Source organism: Gopherus flavomarginatus, chromosome 1 (assembly GCF_025201925.1).
Source record: "Gopherus flavomarginatus isolate rGopFla2 chromosome 1, rGopFla2.mat.asm, whole genome shotgun sequence".
Classification (NCBI taxonomy): Eukaryota; Metazoa; Chordata; order Testudines; family Testudinidae; genus Gopherus; species Gopherus flavomarginatus.
The window spans coordinates 139237665-139255084 of NC_066617.1; the positions used below are offsets into that span (position 1 = coordinate 139237665).

Sequence of the window (17420 nt, forward strand, 5' to 3'; positions counted from 1 at the left end):
AGGATTGGGTTTTATCACGTTCAACCCTCCCATAGGTGACGGTTATGCCAGTTGGGCAGAGGGCAGGCTGGAGAGCTCAATATGCTGTGTGCGGCTCTAGATTTGAAGGTGCCCAGTTGGGGTTAGTCCTGGTGAGAAAAAGATCTAATGACAGTTGAGTGAAAGAGACATAAGGATGCTGCTTGAATTAATTTTCTTGTGTGTCTATTTAGTGTCGCTGGTTATTATATATTGTTTATAATGAGACCGTGCATGTCCTGCCCTTAACATCTGAAGGCCAGGTCTGCATGTGTTCGTCATGTCTCGTTATGCTGTTTAAAATGCTTTGGAAGTATGGTCTAGGGGATAGGAAACCTGGGTTCTGATCCCAGCTGTGACTTTCCCAAGTTCATGCTTTAGCTCTTGGTGCCTCTGATTTCCTTCCCATTCCTTATCTATTTATAGCATAAACTTTTCAGGGGCAGGGACTGCATCTCACTGTGGGTCTATCTACATTGAAATTAGGTACCCGCAGCTGGCCAATGCCAGACAACTTGGGCTCGAGGGGCTGAGGATGTGGGGCTGTTTCATTGCTGTGTAGACTTCTGGGCTTGGGCTGGAGCCCGAGCTCTGGGACCCTCCCATCTTTCAGGGTCCTAAAGCCAGGGATCCATCCTGAGCCCAAACATCTGCACTGCAGTTAAACAGCCCCTTAGCCCGAGCCCTGCAATCCTGAGTCAGCTGGGATGGGCCAGCCATGGGTGTCTGTCTGCAGTGTAGAGCACTAGGTGCTACTGTGAATATGTAATTAATAATCATCATAAGTAAAATATTCTGGATCTTTGGGGATAGTTTGAACAATATTTAATGAGTTGCTGAGAGAAAAGGCTTTTGCTCTAATATCAGCTGCAGACAAGGGGTCTGTGCATGTGAAAATTTATAGTACTGTGATTTTAAGATTGACTCCTTTCCCTGCCCCTTTCAGAACACTAGAAAAGGCAAGTAACTTTTAATAAATGCACTGTTTGTGTGCGTGTGTATATGTGTGCATGTATGTATTGTGGTAGTGCCTAGGAGCCCCAATCTCAGACCAGGACCCCATTGTGTGACACCCAGTGCAAACACCGAACAAAAAGATGGTCTCTGCCTCAAACAATTTACAATCTGACCTCAAATTGAATTGACAACTGGATTTTGTGGGGAGGGGAGATTAGAGTCATAGAATTTAAGGCTAGAAGAGACCACCAAATCATCTAGTCTGACCACATGCACATCATAGGCTACAAAAACCCATCCATTTACTCCTGTATTGAGCCCAACAACCCGGATTAGACGATAGCCCTCAGGAGATTAAACTTCTATGTGCCATAGGCAGAGAATGTGAGGGACTGATGTGCACCTATGCCTGAGAGCCCTGCAATGGCAGGGAATTGATTGGTTGGGATGAGCCCAGATGATCGTAGCAAGTGTCTTGCATGCCACCCTGCAGAGGAAGGTCAAAAAGCTCCAAGGTCCCTGCAATTTTGATCTGGGGGAAAATTCCTTCCCCATCCCCCAAATGGTGATCACTTACCTCCCGAACATGTGGGTGAGACTCACTATCCAAGCAGCTGAGAGAAAGAATTTATTAGTGGGAGAAGGGGAATGTCCTTCCTGACCACAGAGGCATGAGATTTAGGAACATAAGACCTAGGACTGAAATGGACCCCTAGGGCTGCTGACCCCAGTCTCCCATCCTCACAGGCAATCCTGTCATACACTGCCACCCATCAAGCTCTATCTTTAAAGCTAATTTAGTTTGCCCCCACTACTCTTATTGGGAGGCTGTTCCAACACCTCACTCCTCTGATGGCTAGAAAACTTCTAATTTTCAGCCTGAATTTATTCATAGCCAGTTTATATCCATTTGTTTGTATGTCAGCATTTTCCTTTAACTTAAATAGCTTTTCTTCCTCCCTGGTGAATTCCCCCTCTGATGTGATGTACTTACAGAGAGCAATCATCATCCCTCTCAGCCTTCACCGCTCTCCATTCTCAGCTGGCGTGCTGTTAAAATGTTGCTTACTGTGACTGAGGGCAGGTCTGCACTACAGGGCACAGTCAACCTAAGTTACACAACTCCAGCTACGTTATTCAGCTAGCTGGAGTCGACGTAGCCTCGGTCAACCTTTTGCGGTGTCTGTGCTGGGCTGGGTTGATGGGAGAAACTCTCTCGTTGACTTACCTTATGCTTCTCGTTCTGGTGGAGTACCGGAGTCAACGGGAGAGCAATCAGCAGTTGATTTAGCGGGTCTTCACTAGACCTGCTAAATCGATCCCTGGTGGATGGATCACTGTCCATCGATCTCATGATAAGTGGAGATGAGCCATGAGTAGTGCACTGGTTACTGGATCAGCCTGTCCCATAAACAAAGAGAAGCGTGTATTTGCCCAGGACAAACTGGGAAATTGATTTCTGGAAAAATCCCTCCTGCCTCCCTACTAGTACAGTATTGCCAACTACAAATTTTCAAAATGCCTGAATCAGACCTCAAACATCATTTCATTAAAAATCATGAGATTATTAAAATAACTATTGGGATCACACTGGATATGCGTGAGTCACATTTTCAAGCTTTTTTCTGCACCTATGAGGGCTAGAGACTGACTTAAAGGAAAAAAAAAGAGAAAAGGCTGAGAGTCTCACATCTTCACATTACTCCAGGAGCTGGACCTTTTAGAAAACATCAAAAATCACAAGCATCACAACAACTTTCGAGAGTTGGCAAGTCAAACTATGTGAAATTAACCACTTTACGGCCTCGATAGATGGAGAGAAAGAGATGTTCCGCTTGTAAGTGACTGGAAGATGGAGAAGGAAGGAATGGTGAAGGCATGAAATAAGCCCCCACGTCAACAAAAGGGAGTGGAAGGAGAGGGGCTGAAGCTTCCTCTCTCCAGTAGCAAGCAGTCACAGGGCCTAAATCCCCACAGCCTAGCACAACCATGCCAATACAAAGTGGGTGTCAAATTCTACCAAATTAAAACAATGTTTTTACATGGGTGGAATTGACTGCAGATTGTACAACACAGCAGTGAGGTCTAATAAATGCATTAATCTTTCAAAGGGCAATGGCCCAAAGAATTATGGGATGTGAAAGGTTAAAAAAATGGTTGCAGAAAGAGGGGAAAACTGAGCTGCTGTCAAGAATGCTTCTATCTTGGTTGGAAGGTGGATGGGTGACTTAATTATTTTGTTTCAATCTCTAATTTCTATTATTTGTATTAAAAAAAAACACACACACAGAAAAAACACCCCAGTGCACTTAGGCTCCAAGCAGAATTTATCTGACCAGCAAATAACATCTAGAATGTAGTTAAATAATTAATCTCTTCCTGTAGAATTGAGCAATGATGGGAACTGCCTCCCACAGCCATTAGCACTCATCTGCCTTGTCTGTTCTTTGTGTGGGGAGGTGATTGTAGACGGACTCCATGCTGGATTCAGTCCTGATTTCTCTGGGTAGTTTTCCATAAACAATCTGTTACTTGTGTAACCCTTCTGCCCCTCTGAGTTGGCAGCAACAAGGGCCGGGTTCAGTATCCAGGGGTTCCGTTTCAGTAACACAATGCATAACCGGCTCGAGCCCCCACCCAGTGACCTGGAACACTCACATACCACACCCCCCTGGGCGCCTCTAGGAGGCAATACTTCCCCTCTCGCAAGCACGGAGTCTGAGTGTAGCAAAATCTTTTTAATAAAGGAAGGAATCAATGCGGCATCCCATTGGAGAAACACCACAAACAGGGTTATAACACAAACCATAAACAAAAACCCACCTCCAAGTACGTTTGGGACTGTCCTTTTTCCCCTTAGGGTTTTAAGTCCAATCACCCCAAAGTCCAACAACCCAAAAGTCTCTGGTCAATGCCACCCCAGAGTTCGAGAGTTTATCTGTAGAGGTCCCTCCCCCCAGCCTGGGTAGAAAGGGGCACCTTACGTGGTCCGGGGCCAACTGCCCTGCCTCTCCGTGGGTTCTACTTCCGCCTTCTGCATGAACTGCTCCGCTTTACCAGCTGCTCCACTCTGCTCCTCCAGCCGTCCTCAGAAACTGCTCCGCTCCACCAGCTACTCTGCTCCATGAGCTGCTCCAGTTCTCCCTGCAAACTGCTCGGCTCCGCTCGCTCTGTGGGCCACTCCACCCGTCCCACAGCTACTCCGCTCTGCCAGCCACCCCGCTGCCACCAGCTGTCCCGTGATCCGCTCCAGCTGTCCCCACAACTGCTCCACTCCGCCAGCTGCTCTGTTCCACAGTATATCTTCAGGCTCCCCCACTAGTTAGCACAGTACTCTCAGCTCAGTAATTTCAGCTCTTTAGTGATTTCAACTCTTAGTGATCTCAGCTCTTAGTAGGGGAGCCCCAGTGCTAGTGCACCATTAGCCCAAAGTGAGTTCAGCTCCGTAACCTGTATTTAGATTCTTGAGGGAATAAAAAAATCAACTCTGACATTCCACAGTGGAGAGAGGAGGGGGTAGAACTGGTGCTTCTAGCTCCACAAGGAGACTGCACCACCAGGCACAGATACCTGTCCCCAGCCTCTCTCAATTCACTGGGTTTTGGAACCCATGTCCCTTGTCTAGCAAGTACCACTCAACTGAGGTTGAGTCATTTCTGTCACAAAGCAGTCCCACCGCTCGGCAGCATGGGATGGGGTAGGCGTGCCTATGCAAAAACACTCTCTGAAATTCTTTCCACCAGATGTCAGGGTAGAGCTCATCCTGACTCTGCTTACACTTGGAAGGGGAATGCTTTAACTCTGTAGATTGATTTAAAACACTGGACAGTGCTGGTCCTTTGTTACTCAAGCCCCTAAACATCTGTCTCCTCCTCTTTTTCATGATTCACAGGGACCCTGGTCGAAAGCAGCTATGATTTTGCTAATTCCTGGGCATTGCACAGTGAAGATAAGCGATGCAAAAGAGTGCCTGCTCCAAGCAACACCTGCAATATTTCATCTGAATTTGCCAATAAGGTTGGTGCCATACCAATAGACTGTGAGCCCAGTCCTGCTCCTATTGAAGCCAGTAATAGCTTTATTCCTGGGAACCTACTTATTAGAGCATGATCCTGCAAAGTCTGGAGTGTCTTCATCTCCCATTAACTTCCAGGGTGGTTTCAGGTGCTTAGCGTCACACATGATTGGCCCTAATAGCCTGAATCAAGCTTCACAAGTAGTATATGCCCAGTACTACAGCATCAGTCTTTATGTAGGTGGAGCTTCACAATCACTCAGATCTTTGTCTAAGGGCAGGGCTATACTACAAATGCTTAGTTACTCCACCTCCCCAAGAGGCAGTAGCTCTGTTGGTGGGAGAAGCTTTCTGCTGACATAGTGCTGTCTATACGGGAGGAGGGGGTTAAGGTCAGTTAAACTATACTAAAGTAAGTGTGTAGTGTAGACCTGGCCTAAGAAGAAGAATAGTTCAGTGGCTAAGGGTTTACTCTGGGATTTGCGACAGCTCGGTTCAATTCCTTACTCTCCCACAATTTTTTCCTACGTGATCTTGGGCAAGTTATCTAATGTCTCTGGATATGTCTACACAGCAACTAGACACCCACGGCTGCCCTGTGCCAACCAACTGAGGCTCATATGGCTCGGGCTGTGGGGCTGTTTCATGGCTGTGTAGCCTTCCAGGCTCAGGTTGAAGCCCTGGCTCTAGGACGGTGTGAGGGTCCCAGAGTTTGGGCTTCAGCCCAAGCCCAAAAGTCTACACTGTAGTGAAGCAGCCCCACAGATCCAGCCCTGCGAGCCCGAGTTGGCTGGCACAGGGCAGCCGCGGATGCTTGGTTGCTGTGTAGACACATTGTCTGTGGCTTAGTTCCCCGTTGTAAAATGGGGATGATAGCACTTTCCTACTTCACAGGGGTGTAATGAGGATAAGTCCATTAAAGATAATGAAGCGCTCAGATACTGTGGTGATGATGGGGGACCATATATGTATTGACTTAACTTTAATAAGAATAAGCTTTTACAAAATCAGTAGAAATATTTCTATGGTTTGTTTAAATACCAGTGGGAGCAGTTTCTTTTTAAGAAACACTCTCTTGAACTGCTAGCAACTCAGTCATTGCAGCAGCCCTGTGCTAGCTCCCTGAAAGTGAAATAGGCTAAACCTAATTACAAATAAACATGCAAATTCCTAGCCTAGCTGTTTTTTTTTTAAAGCAGTGGGACATGCAAAAAGTAAGTAGCATGAACTCTGACTCATAAAGGAAGTGTTTTCAATGAACTGCAGTTCAAGAGCCTCTAATGGCCTGCAGAACAGCTGTGGGTGATGCAAGGAAAGTCGGCTGGTCAATTGGTGCTGGCTCTCCTCTTTTCCCCAGCTGCTAGACTTCATTAAAAGAAGCTAAAACTATAGGATGATGCACTTTTTTGGATATTACTGTTCTACATTGGCAAGGGCAACAGGGCTGTTATGTCGTTATCGATAGGAGGGAAGGTAGGCTGCATGCTCATGACCATGAGGGGAAGTGTCCATGAGAAAATCTCTGTAGTACCATGTGGTCTGCACTATGAAAATGTTTCAGAAGGCCTGATCTGAAGTGTAATTTGTAATGCAGGCAAAGAGGTTTGGTCCTGATCATGTGATGAGATGCATACAGGTAGGTCTGTGTGGAACCAGTGATGTTCCTGCATGGATCTTGTTGCAGGTTCGGGCCCTGGAACTGACAAAAAATGTATTTTTAATATGATGTGTCCCTTTGATCCAGCAACTCCTGTTCACTGATTTAACTAATACCCAGGGGCACCAAACCTTTGTGACTGTGTGAATTGGAAGCTTTTCAGGACTCTCAAGTCTCTACATAATTTCCATCTCAACGGGTGTGCATTTGATTGATAGCAAATGCACAGTCTCACAAAATTTATTTCTGCTCAGCAGGGCCGCCCAGAGGCGGGGCAAGAGGGGCAATTTGCCCCAGGTCCCGGGCCACACAGGGGCCCCATGAGAGTTTTTCAGGGCCCCTGGAAGCAGGGTCCTTCATTTGCTACAGAAAACTCTCTCGTGGGGCCCAGGCCCCAGAGCTTCTTCTGCTCTGGGTTGTTGTGGGTAATTCGGTGGCGGCGGGTCTTTCCGCCGCTGGACCTGCCGCCAAAGTGCCGGGTCTTCGGCAGCAATTTGGCGGCGGGAGCCCCCTGCCGCCGAAGACCCCAGGCCCCCTGAATCCTCTGGGCGGCCCTGCTGCTCAAATCTTCTTTGGAAGAGGAACAGAAATGTTTTATTGTTTGAGCTTCCTACCACTAAAAATCTGCAGCTGATCAATTCTGTCCTTACTGAATAGTTATGGAATGAGGGCAGCCCGGGGCTGCATTTTATACCTCTTAGTTGCACTTAGGAGTCTGATACAGGTGCAGTGCAAGTCAGTCTAATCAGTCATCAGAGAACTGTCATCAGTACAATTCATGTGCTGCTGAGGCATGCCAGGATCACCCTGTTAACTGGTGTAGTAGTGACATTTGCTGGAGAATACTTTTAGGGCCATTCTGTTGATTGCAGTGCCAGATGCAAATGGAGACTGACCTCGTTGTACCCCCAGATTTTCATATTATCACAGTACTGTTCTGACTGACATCTGGACAGCGAGGGGAAAAAAATCCCCTCAGTAATACAACTTATCCCCAGTTAGTGAACATCCTCTTTTTCTGTTGCCATTACCCACCCTAGCAGTCTTCTCTGAAGGCTGCATAAAAATACTCCTGGGCTGTTGTGAAAGAAGCACTGGACAAGGCTCAGGAGGGCTATGTGCAAAGCTGCCACTTATATTCTGCCTATGTGCATCCTTGGTTGCCCAATGCTGAACAGAGCTTGCCTGAAGGCTGCTCTAAACTGCACCAGGTGCCAAGAGCACTTGGGGGATATCCTGGCACCTGGAGATCACCAATGTGTAAGGAGGCCTCAGTCATGCCTCTTTTTTCCACAGCTGTTGCAACAGGTGCTGCCTTAGTAGCTGCTATGGTGACTCCATTTTCCCCAATGATTCCCTGAGGCAGAGGATCCTCAAATTAGTCATCATGGGGGTAGCGTTGTTTTTCTGGAGTGATGCAAAGATGCTGTGACTCAGCCAAGGGTCTTTCCCTTGGGCTCCATCTATCCTTTTTTGCCTCTGCTTTGCAGGTATAAATATGCCCTCTGTTTCCATTAGGCACGCAGTAAACATGTACAAATCCTCACTGCTTTAGGAGCAAAGCAGTTATTTAAGAATTCACTTATTGTGCATTCAATATTACAGATTGTGGTGGTTATGGTGAAATCAATTTTTAACCTGTTTAGTGCTAATCTTGTGTACGCTGGTGTGAATTCAGAGTAAGTTGGCTGACTTTGGCATAGCTCTAGATTGACAGTGAAATAACTGTGATCAGAATTTGGCTGAGTAGTTGGAAACTTGGGGCTAATCTAGATCAATGCTTTTTATGTTGGGCCTAAGATGATAAAGGAAATACAGTGTAGAAAGTTCTTGCTCTGGGGATATTTGAGTGTTCATTACTCAGCCACACGGAAGAGATTACTTATGTTCAGAGGAGCTTCTGGCTATTTACACAGACCCCCAAACATTTTGAGCCTCTGAATAATGATATTCCTATTAAACATTCTAAAATTAATCGGAATGTACTCGCAACCCCAACCTTGTAGCCCCAGGCCGCTAGAATCTAGAGCATTGGCTGTGGAAAAGTGTTGTTAACTATGGATGCAAGTGGAACCCTGCCTACCCCATCTGGTATGTCTTCACTGCAATCAGAGGTGTCATTGTGGTACTTGGAGACATACCTGAGCTAACTTTCATCTAGAGCTGGGTGAAATTTTTCAGATTAATTATTTGTTCACCAAAAAAATGCAGTTTTGATTGACTTGGAACAATTCACAAATTTGACAGAAATGTTCCAAAATACAATAGTTTTGGTCAAAATATTTTTGGGGGGACTGGGAAGGAGTGATTAGGGAACTCACCTGGGATGTAGCAGAGCTGGATTCAATTCCTCCCTCGTCTGACATGGAGAGGGGATTTGAACAGGGGTTCCCCCTGCTTCCCTGAAGAGTGCCCTAACCACTGAACTATAAAATATTCTCGGTTGAGTCTCCTCTCTCCTACTGAAGCTGTTCCACTCTTTATAAACAATTAGTCCTTGGAGCAGGGACTTACGCTTGGGTCTCCACATCCTAGGTGAGTGCCCTGACCACTAGACTCCAGAATAATCCTCCCTCTTTCTCTGGTCCAATAACTGTTCATTGTCATTCATAGCGGCAGTTCATAGTAATGGATAATGACAGTGAACATCTTTTTCCTAAGCCTGAGTTTAGGTCTATGGAGAGTTTTTACCTTGGTTTCTGAGTTGATTGAAATCTGCCTTATTTATGGTGCTAAGGCTCTGTGAGACCTGCTGGGTTTGGTCTGCTTGACTGCACCAAAATACAAACCCATTCTAAAACTAGTTGGAACTGCAGTGTGGATGAGGCCCTGAAACAGTTCTTATAACTGATTGGGGCCACTGGAGCTTTGTCTATCAAAATCAGTTTGAATTTGTTGGAAAATTCTTCCGTTGTAGACAAGGCCACAGCAATCACCCAGCCCTGGCCTTGATTCTAAAGCAGAACGAACACAGTTTACAGAGTGGATTAGAATTTACAGTTGCATCTATATAAATCACTTTAAATATTGCTGCTTTGCAAGACGACATTTGCTCCGCAGGCCAATGAAATGAACTCCTCTATTCTGTGAATTCCTGAGCCCACAGCATTTGACAAACATTGATTTAACTTATTCACTGCCATGAGTAAACGTTGTACTATTAATAGAAGTCCAGCAAAAGTGAGGGCTTGCTGAGGAATTCTGATCTTTTCAATCAAGAAACAGATTCCTTTGTTTGCTAGCTTCAGCTTCAGGAATGCAAATCTCCCCCGTCTCTCAGCCCCTTTGGATCTGAGGCAGTCAGCTGGTAGGCGAAGAAAACAATAGCTTTGGTTCATGTCATTACTCTCCCCCATCTAGATTTGTAGTTCTTGTCTTTTCTTCCCCCACAAATTGCTGTTTCAAACCTTGTCTCTGCAGAGATGTCTCACAATCTAATTTGTTGAACAAATGCTTTGGAAGATGAACAGCTCTATGAGCCTGATCCAAAGGCAAAACTAGAGCTCTTGCATTGACTTCAATACAATGCCTAGCATTAAGTATGGCAAACAGTGGAGCCCTGTAAATTGGTTTGGAAAAAAGGAATTGCTTGGATACAGATTACTCATGACAAGATGAAAACTCTGACAGGGAAACTGTCTGGGTGCAGGGGTAATAGTAATAGAAGTTGGGCGAGGACCGCTCCCCCTGTTTTCCCAGATTTCCCCTTTTGCTCTGGCTAGTGAGGTGAGCACTTCCCAGGCAGGAGAAGCTGAAGTTGCATTAGTTCTGGGGCTCCTAACCTTTCCTGCCAGTGTGTGAAACAGCAACTAATGGGGGAAGAGGAGGTATCCTGGCTGTGACACCCCTATATATCTCCTCCTCTGAAGGAAGGTCAGTCCTGCCTGCTCTCTGCCTTTCTCCTCCACTGGATAAGAGAACAAAAAGAATTCCTGCTGCCTCCCTCTCTGCTCCAGGGAGACACCTCCCTCTCCACCCCACCTCATCTCAGTTCACAAACCAGCTCTGTCGATTTTTGCATAAAATCTCCTTCTTGCTATGTCTTTCAATTGTGCAGTTCCCTGCATTTGACAATGTTCCATTGAAGGATCTCCGTGAGCCCCCATCTTTACCTGTTTTGTGCATCTGTACAGATTCTCCACCCTGGCCACATTCTCTATCCTGCTAGGAAATGGGGATAGGAAGCACCAGCAATATGCTTGCTCTACCCATGCACATGCTTTTGCTTGGATGGCTATGGCGCTGCCTGGAGACTTGAACTCCCTTCAGATACATGTATTCCCTGGTCACCATTCTCTTCCTCTTGCTGCAGCACAAGAGGATGTAACACTGCATCATCTCATAAAACCCAGATCGCTGATGATGGCTTCTTAACCTGGTTATCTCCCCAGCCTCTCTTCATCTACTTTAACCACTGTCAGGGCCGTCCTTAGGCATAGGCAACATAGGCAGCTGCGTAGGGCACCTGAAAATTTGGGGCACCACTGGGTCTTAGTGTCCACCCTCTTGTTTTCCTATCCCTGTTTTGACCCTTCCTGCAGGCTCCCACAGATGGCTGCTCTAGCCTGGTGAGCCTTCCTTGGGAGGGAATCTAGTAGTTAAAAGTGAAAAAACCTCCAGCCTGCCAGACCTATTAGCACAACACTGAAACTGTTAAAGAGACATTCAAGGGGTAATAAAGCCATTTAACAGGCATTTGCCAACCCCAAGGTATATACTGACAGGTTTCAGAGTGGTAGTCCTGTTAGTCTGTATCAGCAAAAACAAGGACAAGTCCTTGTGTCACCTCAAAGACTAACAAATTATTTGGGTGTAAGCTTTTGTGGACTAGAACCCATTTCATCCGATATCAATGAAAGCTTATACCCAAATAAATTTTTATACTGTCAGTTTCTGACTTTACTGACAAAAACAGTTGTGACCTTAGTTTAAAATTTGCTTTAAAAACATTTCATTAGTGAGCTGGTGAAGATTATAAAATCACATTTCTAAAAAATGCTTGCATAGAGTTTTAGATGCACAATCATCTTTAGCCTTAAATGTGTGGATCTTCACACATAGTTTTTTAAATAAATCCTTCAAAAGACCTCTCTTATCTAAAATACACATCTTAATTACTATAGTTAAAAAAAAAGTGCTTCCAAGTCTTCCTGTCCTTTCTGTCCATCCCTTCAACACCTCTCCCCCCACTCCCCACTGAAGAGAGCCCTTAAAGGGACAACAGTCCTTCCCTTCCAGATAGCTGGAAAAAGAGTTCCATTTCTTTACTTCTGACTATCCGACAAACTAGTTTTAAAAGAACCCTCCAGCAAAATCAGTACCTTAGTAAGACAAAATCCTTGTTATACCTAAAATCTTTGGAAACATATTTTTTAAAGTTGGTGAAATTTCATAACCATGTCTCTTGTTATGGAGATCACACAAAGTAAATTACTGTTCCCTTTTTCTAAAAGCAATGAACATTGTTATGAACACACTAAATTTCTCTGATTAATTTAAAAGAATGTCTTTGTTTCAGTGAGTTAAATATGTAGTAATCTGGAATGCTGGCTTAAGATTTGAGTACATTTAAAATATAAATTCAACTTAGAAATACTGATGAAGAAAATGTAAAACAGAGAAAAGCTGCATCATGTATTCCATTATATGTAATGTTGTATTCAGCAGGACAGCTGACTCACCCTTACTATGAAGTTTTTGCAAATAAATCTCTGACAAACTTCAGGGCATATCAAAACACCTGTGACTGACATTTTTTATTCCCAAATTTTAATGCTTTTAATTAGGTACTTTCTTCATGTCCATTCTGCATGAAGGAGAGTACATGGAAGTCTCTGCGGGGAACTGTGACTCTCCGCCACCATGAGGCAGGCTGGGCATCTCATTATCCTTTGCTGTCAAGTCCCTCCTCCCCCTCCCCCACCAGGCTGTGAGCTTGGGCTGCCATCCGGCATAGGGGCACCAGTTTAATAATACTGCCTAGGGCCCCATAAATCCTAAGGACGGCCCTGACCACTGTATTGGGGTGATGATCTCAGTCACTGATAAAATGAAGTATCATCATGTGGTGACGACCTATCAGCTGACTGTAGGGATGGATAAATAAATGAGATCACGGGCTGAGGTTAATTCATACACTTTCTTACGATTTAATCCATTTCCTAACAACTGTTAAAGTTGAGGAAAACATATTGTCTCTCCTCTGATAGTTTTTAGTGTCCAAAAAAGTTTGTCATGTAAGTAATTGTGGTCAGTAATGCAGCTATTGCATAACTGACCACAAATGCCTGTATAAAGGAAGACTCTCAGCTCTAAGCTATGCTACCACTACATTAGATGCAAGGGACATAGCTTGCCCCTGTACTGCTTGCAGTTCGCAGTGTGCATACATTTGGCTAATTGTGTTTAACTATGATCTGTAACCATGTTAATGACTTGGTTCATACAGATTGGGTTTTAGCCTGGTTACAGGAATCAGCAGTATTTCTATCCCACCAAAAATTTAATTTTGTGGAGCTATTCTGTCAAAAATTCATTTAGAGAGAAAATTCCCAACCAGCCCTAATAGATGGACCATCACAGGAGAAAATTGTAATTATTATTGTTCATAGTATGAACAATAAGCTCCACACTGTACTGTATGGAACACAGATATTTCCTGCCTCTTAGAGAGAACTGTTTAAAAAAAAAATACGTGGAAGACAGGACATGCTGGGAAATCCAGAGAGGGAGTTAACAAAGGTGAATATTTTATTTGTGGTTAAGAACTCACTGTTTGTGGGCATTGAGGAAAGAGTGGGACTTTAGGAAGGATTAAATGAAGAGGGAATGATGGGTTGGCAACCTGGGTAAGGGGGTCATCCCATGGATGGAAGGTGTAAGGAAGGGTTATTGGGAGAAGGAACTGAATGGTGCACTAAAGATGGCATTGCTAGAAGAGTGGAACATTGTAGGAGACAAGATATGGGAAAGACTGATCCTTGGACGTGAGGTTGGGAAGTTGTACAAGGGATTAGATTTTGACACTACTACTCTGTGTGTGTGCGGTGCCTAGCACGATGGGGCCCTATTCTTATTTGGTCTTTAGGCACTTCTGTACTAAACATTATGATCATAATAGTTGTCTTATGCCTGGCTCACAGAGGTCCTGCCTGCAGTTACACAACCGGGAGGTATACAGTTAGAACAAGGTTGTGCCTCAGCTGGATCATAGAGTTTTTAGTTTTTTTCTTTACATTTCATGCTTATTTCTCAAGCATGAAATGTAAGCCAGTAAGAAGTTATATCCACTTTTACATCCGTGCTCTGTTTGGGTCCTTTATCTTAAGAGTTGTGTCACGGTTCCCTTCACATAGTTATAACAGTTTAGTTCTATGTTCACAGACAAAAGCAAACTGTTTTATAATGGAGTGCCCCAACACAGCTGTATTTGTAATGCAGATGTACCAAAGAACAGTCTTTGCAGCAGTACTCGTGCAGGAAGAGATCTCTGCTTTTTAGAGTGGTAAAAGGTTTTTATACATTCTTAAATGTGATCCTCACTTTCAAGATTTTACCTTCCCTTAGAAATAGTATTCAGAGGCTATCTTCCATGGTGTCCTTGTCTATCCTTCGAGTATTATAGCTATAAATAAAGTCCTGGTAACCAGATAATTTTGCCATTGACTTCAATGGGAACAAGGTAAGATGTATAAGGATGAATATTCTCTGTCTACAACAAAGAGAGCCAGTGCTGATGTGAACCTTGTTTATCTCAAGACCTTGGAAGGCAAATGGAGAGGTGCATAGCTTGTGGGGCTGATTTTCCTCTAATTTACAATGGTATAAATCAAGACTAACTCCTGCGAAATCATGGAGTTTCAGTGGCCCCCTATCTCTCTTACCCTGGTGTCTCACACAAGCTCCTGCAGCGTGTGGGAGAAAGCTTGGCTGAGTCAGTGTGGCAAGTTGTGTATTATTTATACCACGCCCAAAGATGTAGAAGGCACCTAACATAGCACAGAAAGATAGGTGTCTGCTTCAGAGAGCTTATAATCAGCCAGGCCTCTTTAACATTTCTTTATTTGATAAGGGAGCCATGAGAAAACCAAATAAAATGAAAGTCCAGAAACATTAGACCCACCCCAAAGCAAATCTCTTCCAGATGATATATAGAACATATTGTCTTTATCTATGCACAGTAGATTTCAAACATAAAGGAAATAGAGTTCATTGTTTTCATGTTAAAATGTTTTACTCTGCCTTAAAGATTATTTTTTTAGTAATATCTATTTAATGGCATTTGTCTTTGTTATGCAATTCAGAGAGTAACAGAAATGCAGTGCAAAAGAAATCAGAAGAATGTGTAAAATTCCACTGACTTTTTTGTGCTGTGGGATTAGGGGAGAAGAGAAGTCAACAAGTTGTGATCACAAAGAATCATCCATGCCATGGTGCCACCAATCACATTTAAAATGACACTGCCAACTTGAAATCAGATGAATTAAAAAAACCTAACAATAAACAAAGTAGTGTCAGGTCCTACATTTGTTTCTAAATATCCCTGTAATTGTTTGTGGGTTTACAATCACAGTTTCCTATATTTTTATTTTCTCCCCTCTTGCTATGTGAAAGAGCCATAAAAACATCAGGGGAAACTGATTAATGCCAGAATTTTCAAGGGGCATTGATTTGGGTCTCCAAAGTGAGATGCCTTGGACCTGATTTTTCAGAGGTGCTGAGCACCCAAAACTCCAGGTGAAGTTTTGTGGCTCAGCATTTCTGAAAATCAGGTCTGTGGCATCTCACACTAATCACCCAGAATCAGTGGCCTCCTTTCAAAGTATGTCTGAAACGAATTAAAGATAGAGTGGAAAACAGTGAAACTGACTATACATGGAGTGCTGTCAAATGTACAAAATAAACAAACCGATCTTTTTGCAAATTGGCAATGTCCTGTTAAACATTTGCAGAGATTCTTTTCTATTAAGGATTAAACTCCACAAGTCTACAGTAATACCCTGTAGTAACAGATCATAGAAATGTAACTTGGTTAAAATTCTGGGATCCAAACTTTACGAGTCTTGAAGGTTGTTTAGAATCCAAAGTGGGGTCCAGACCTAAATTTTGCAGCTAGCTGAACTATACCGTGGCAACTGACTGTTTCTGAAACTGAAGGGGGGGATTCAAAATCCAGGTCAGAATGTTATGGCTTGATCCCATCTCCAATCATGAATAATTTACCACACGTTAAATCAGTGGCCTTTTAAATTTCTCATGGAACAATACTATCAACTCCTTACATCTTTACACTGAACTACATTCAAAAAGAAAAGAATTTATATTATATTAAACTGAGGTTAGGATAGTGATTAAATAATAGTGAACTGCTGGAGGTGGTCAGTGAAAATGTTCTGAAATTTCATTTTGGCAAAATATGCTGTTTTGGGAAGCTGAAATGTTTTACGGGGACATATTAGTTTTCATTAAACTTTTGTCAGGAAGGTTGAAAAGAGAGAGAAGAGATTTTCTATGGCTGGGTGACTGCGGCACTGTTGTGAGAGGATAGATTTAAGCCCATACTTTGCCTGACTGAGAACGATTTGAGAGGAAAAACTCTACTTTGAATCAGGCTGAGCAGAGACTGGAACCTGGGTCTTGGACACACTGGTTTTTGTGAAAACTTCTGAAAGGTTTTAGTTTTGTTCCAGCCGAGCATGAAAACAAATTCTGAAATCTCACAAGTTACCACCATTGGGAATTGTTGGTAACTGTCTGCCAGGATTGAGCGCCTTCAGCTGAGTTTGAGGATTAGCCAAGCCCAATCCCCAGGCAGATTAATGAGCTCAACTGCATTGTGTAGAACTGCCTGATTGGCTGAAGGGAGCCAGCCCGCCTGCTTTTAAACTCAGCAGCAGCAGTTACTGGTTGCTCAGTTCTTCTGCCTAGCAGCTGTTGATCGATCACTCTTGCTTCTACCCTGCTCCTGGTTCCTGACTCCAGCTCTGATACTTGGCATCTGGCCACTACACTGTCAGTTCTAATTACTGCCTTTTACTGAATGGAATCAGAACAGCTTCAGCATGAATATTAGGCTGAATAATGTCCCTCCCGATAGAGAAAAGCAAGTGCTAGTTAGCAGAAAAAGGAATGCTTGTCAGTCACTGGTGCTCCCAACTTGTGCCACACAGTATAACCACCTCAGTCCTGCAAGTTTCTCCATGCAGGCACATGTCTCCATTCACAAAGAAGAGCTTGTGCCTGTGTAAAACAGACCCTCTGGTGCAACACCTAACTCATATTCTCTTTTAGCTCCAATACTAGTGGGAAAGGCCTTTGGAGCTAGAGGAATTATTTTCTTATCCTGCTATCATTCTGGACATCTGAGGGATAATGGTGTGCAGCATAGTTATAAGTGAGTGTTCCTAAGTGGCCAAACATTAGTTACAAACTCACAGTGATTCAGAAAGTGGGGCTTTTTGGAATCATTCTCTCCCACATCTGTATTACTTTTCTGCTGGATGCTGCAAATTCTATGCTTATTAATAATAAGAACATAAGAACGGCCATCCTGGGTCAGACCAAAGGTTCATCTAGCCCAGTTTCTTGTCTTCTGACAGTAACCAATGCCAGGTGCCCCAGAGGGAATGAACAGAACAGGCAATCATCAAGTGATCCATCCCCTGTTGCCCTTCCAAGCGTCTGGCAAAGAGAGAGTAGGGACACCATCCCTGCACATCCTGGCTAATAGTCCTTCATGGACCTGTCCTCCATCAGGGGGAAGGGATAGCTCAG

The 17420-nt window shown here is 43.9% G+C and overlaps 1 protein-coding gene across 3 annotated transcripts in view; it reads left to right on the forward strand.

Moving 5' to 3' along the window:
• The window catches only part of VWF (von Willebrand factor), a 250196-nt gene that overhangs the window by 23685 nt on the left and 209091 nt on the right, over positions 1-17420 (forward strand). For all 3 annotated transcript variants that reach the window (XM_050965078.1, XM_050965096.1, XM_050965087.1), the window contains exon 6: positions 4868-4992. In XM_050965078.1, the coding sequence (XP_050821035.1) occupies positions 4868-4992 (125 nt within the window). The remainder of the gene's footprint in view (positions 1-4867; positions 4993-17420) is intronic.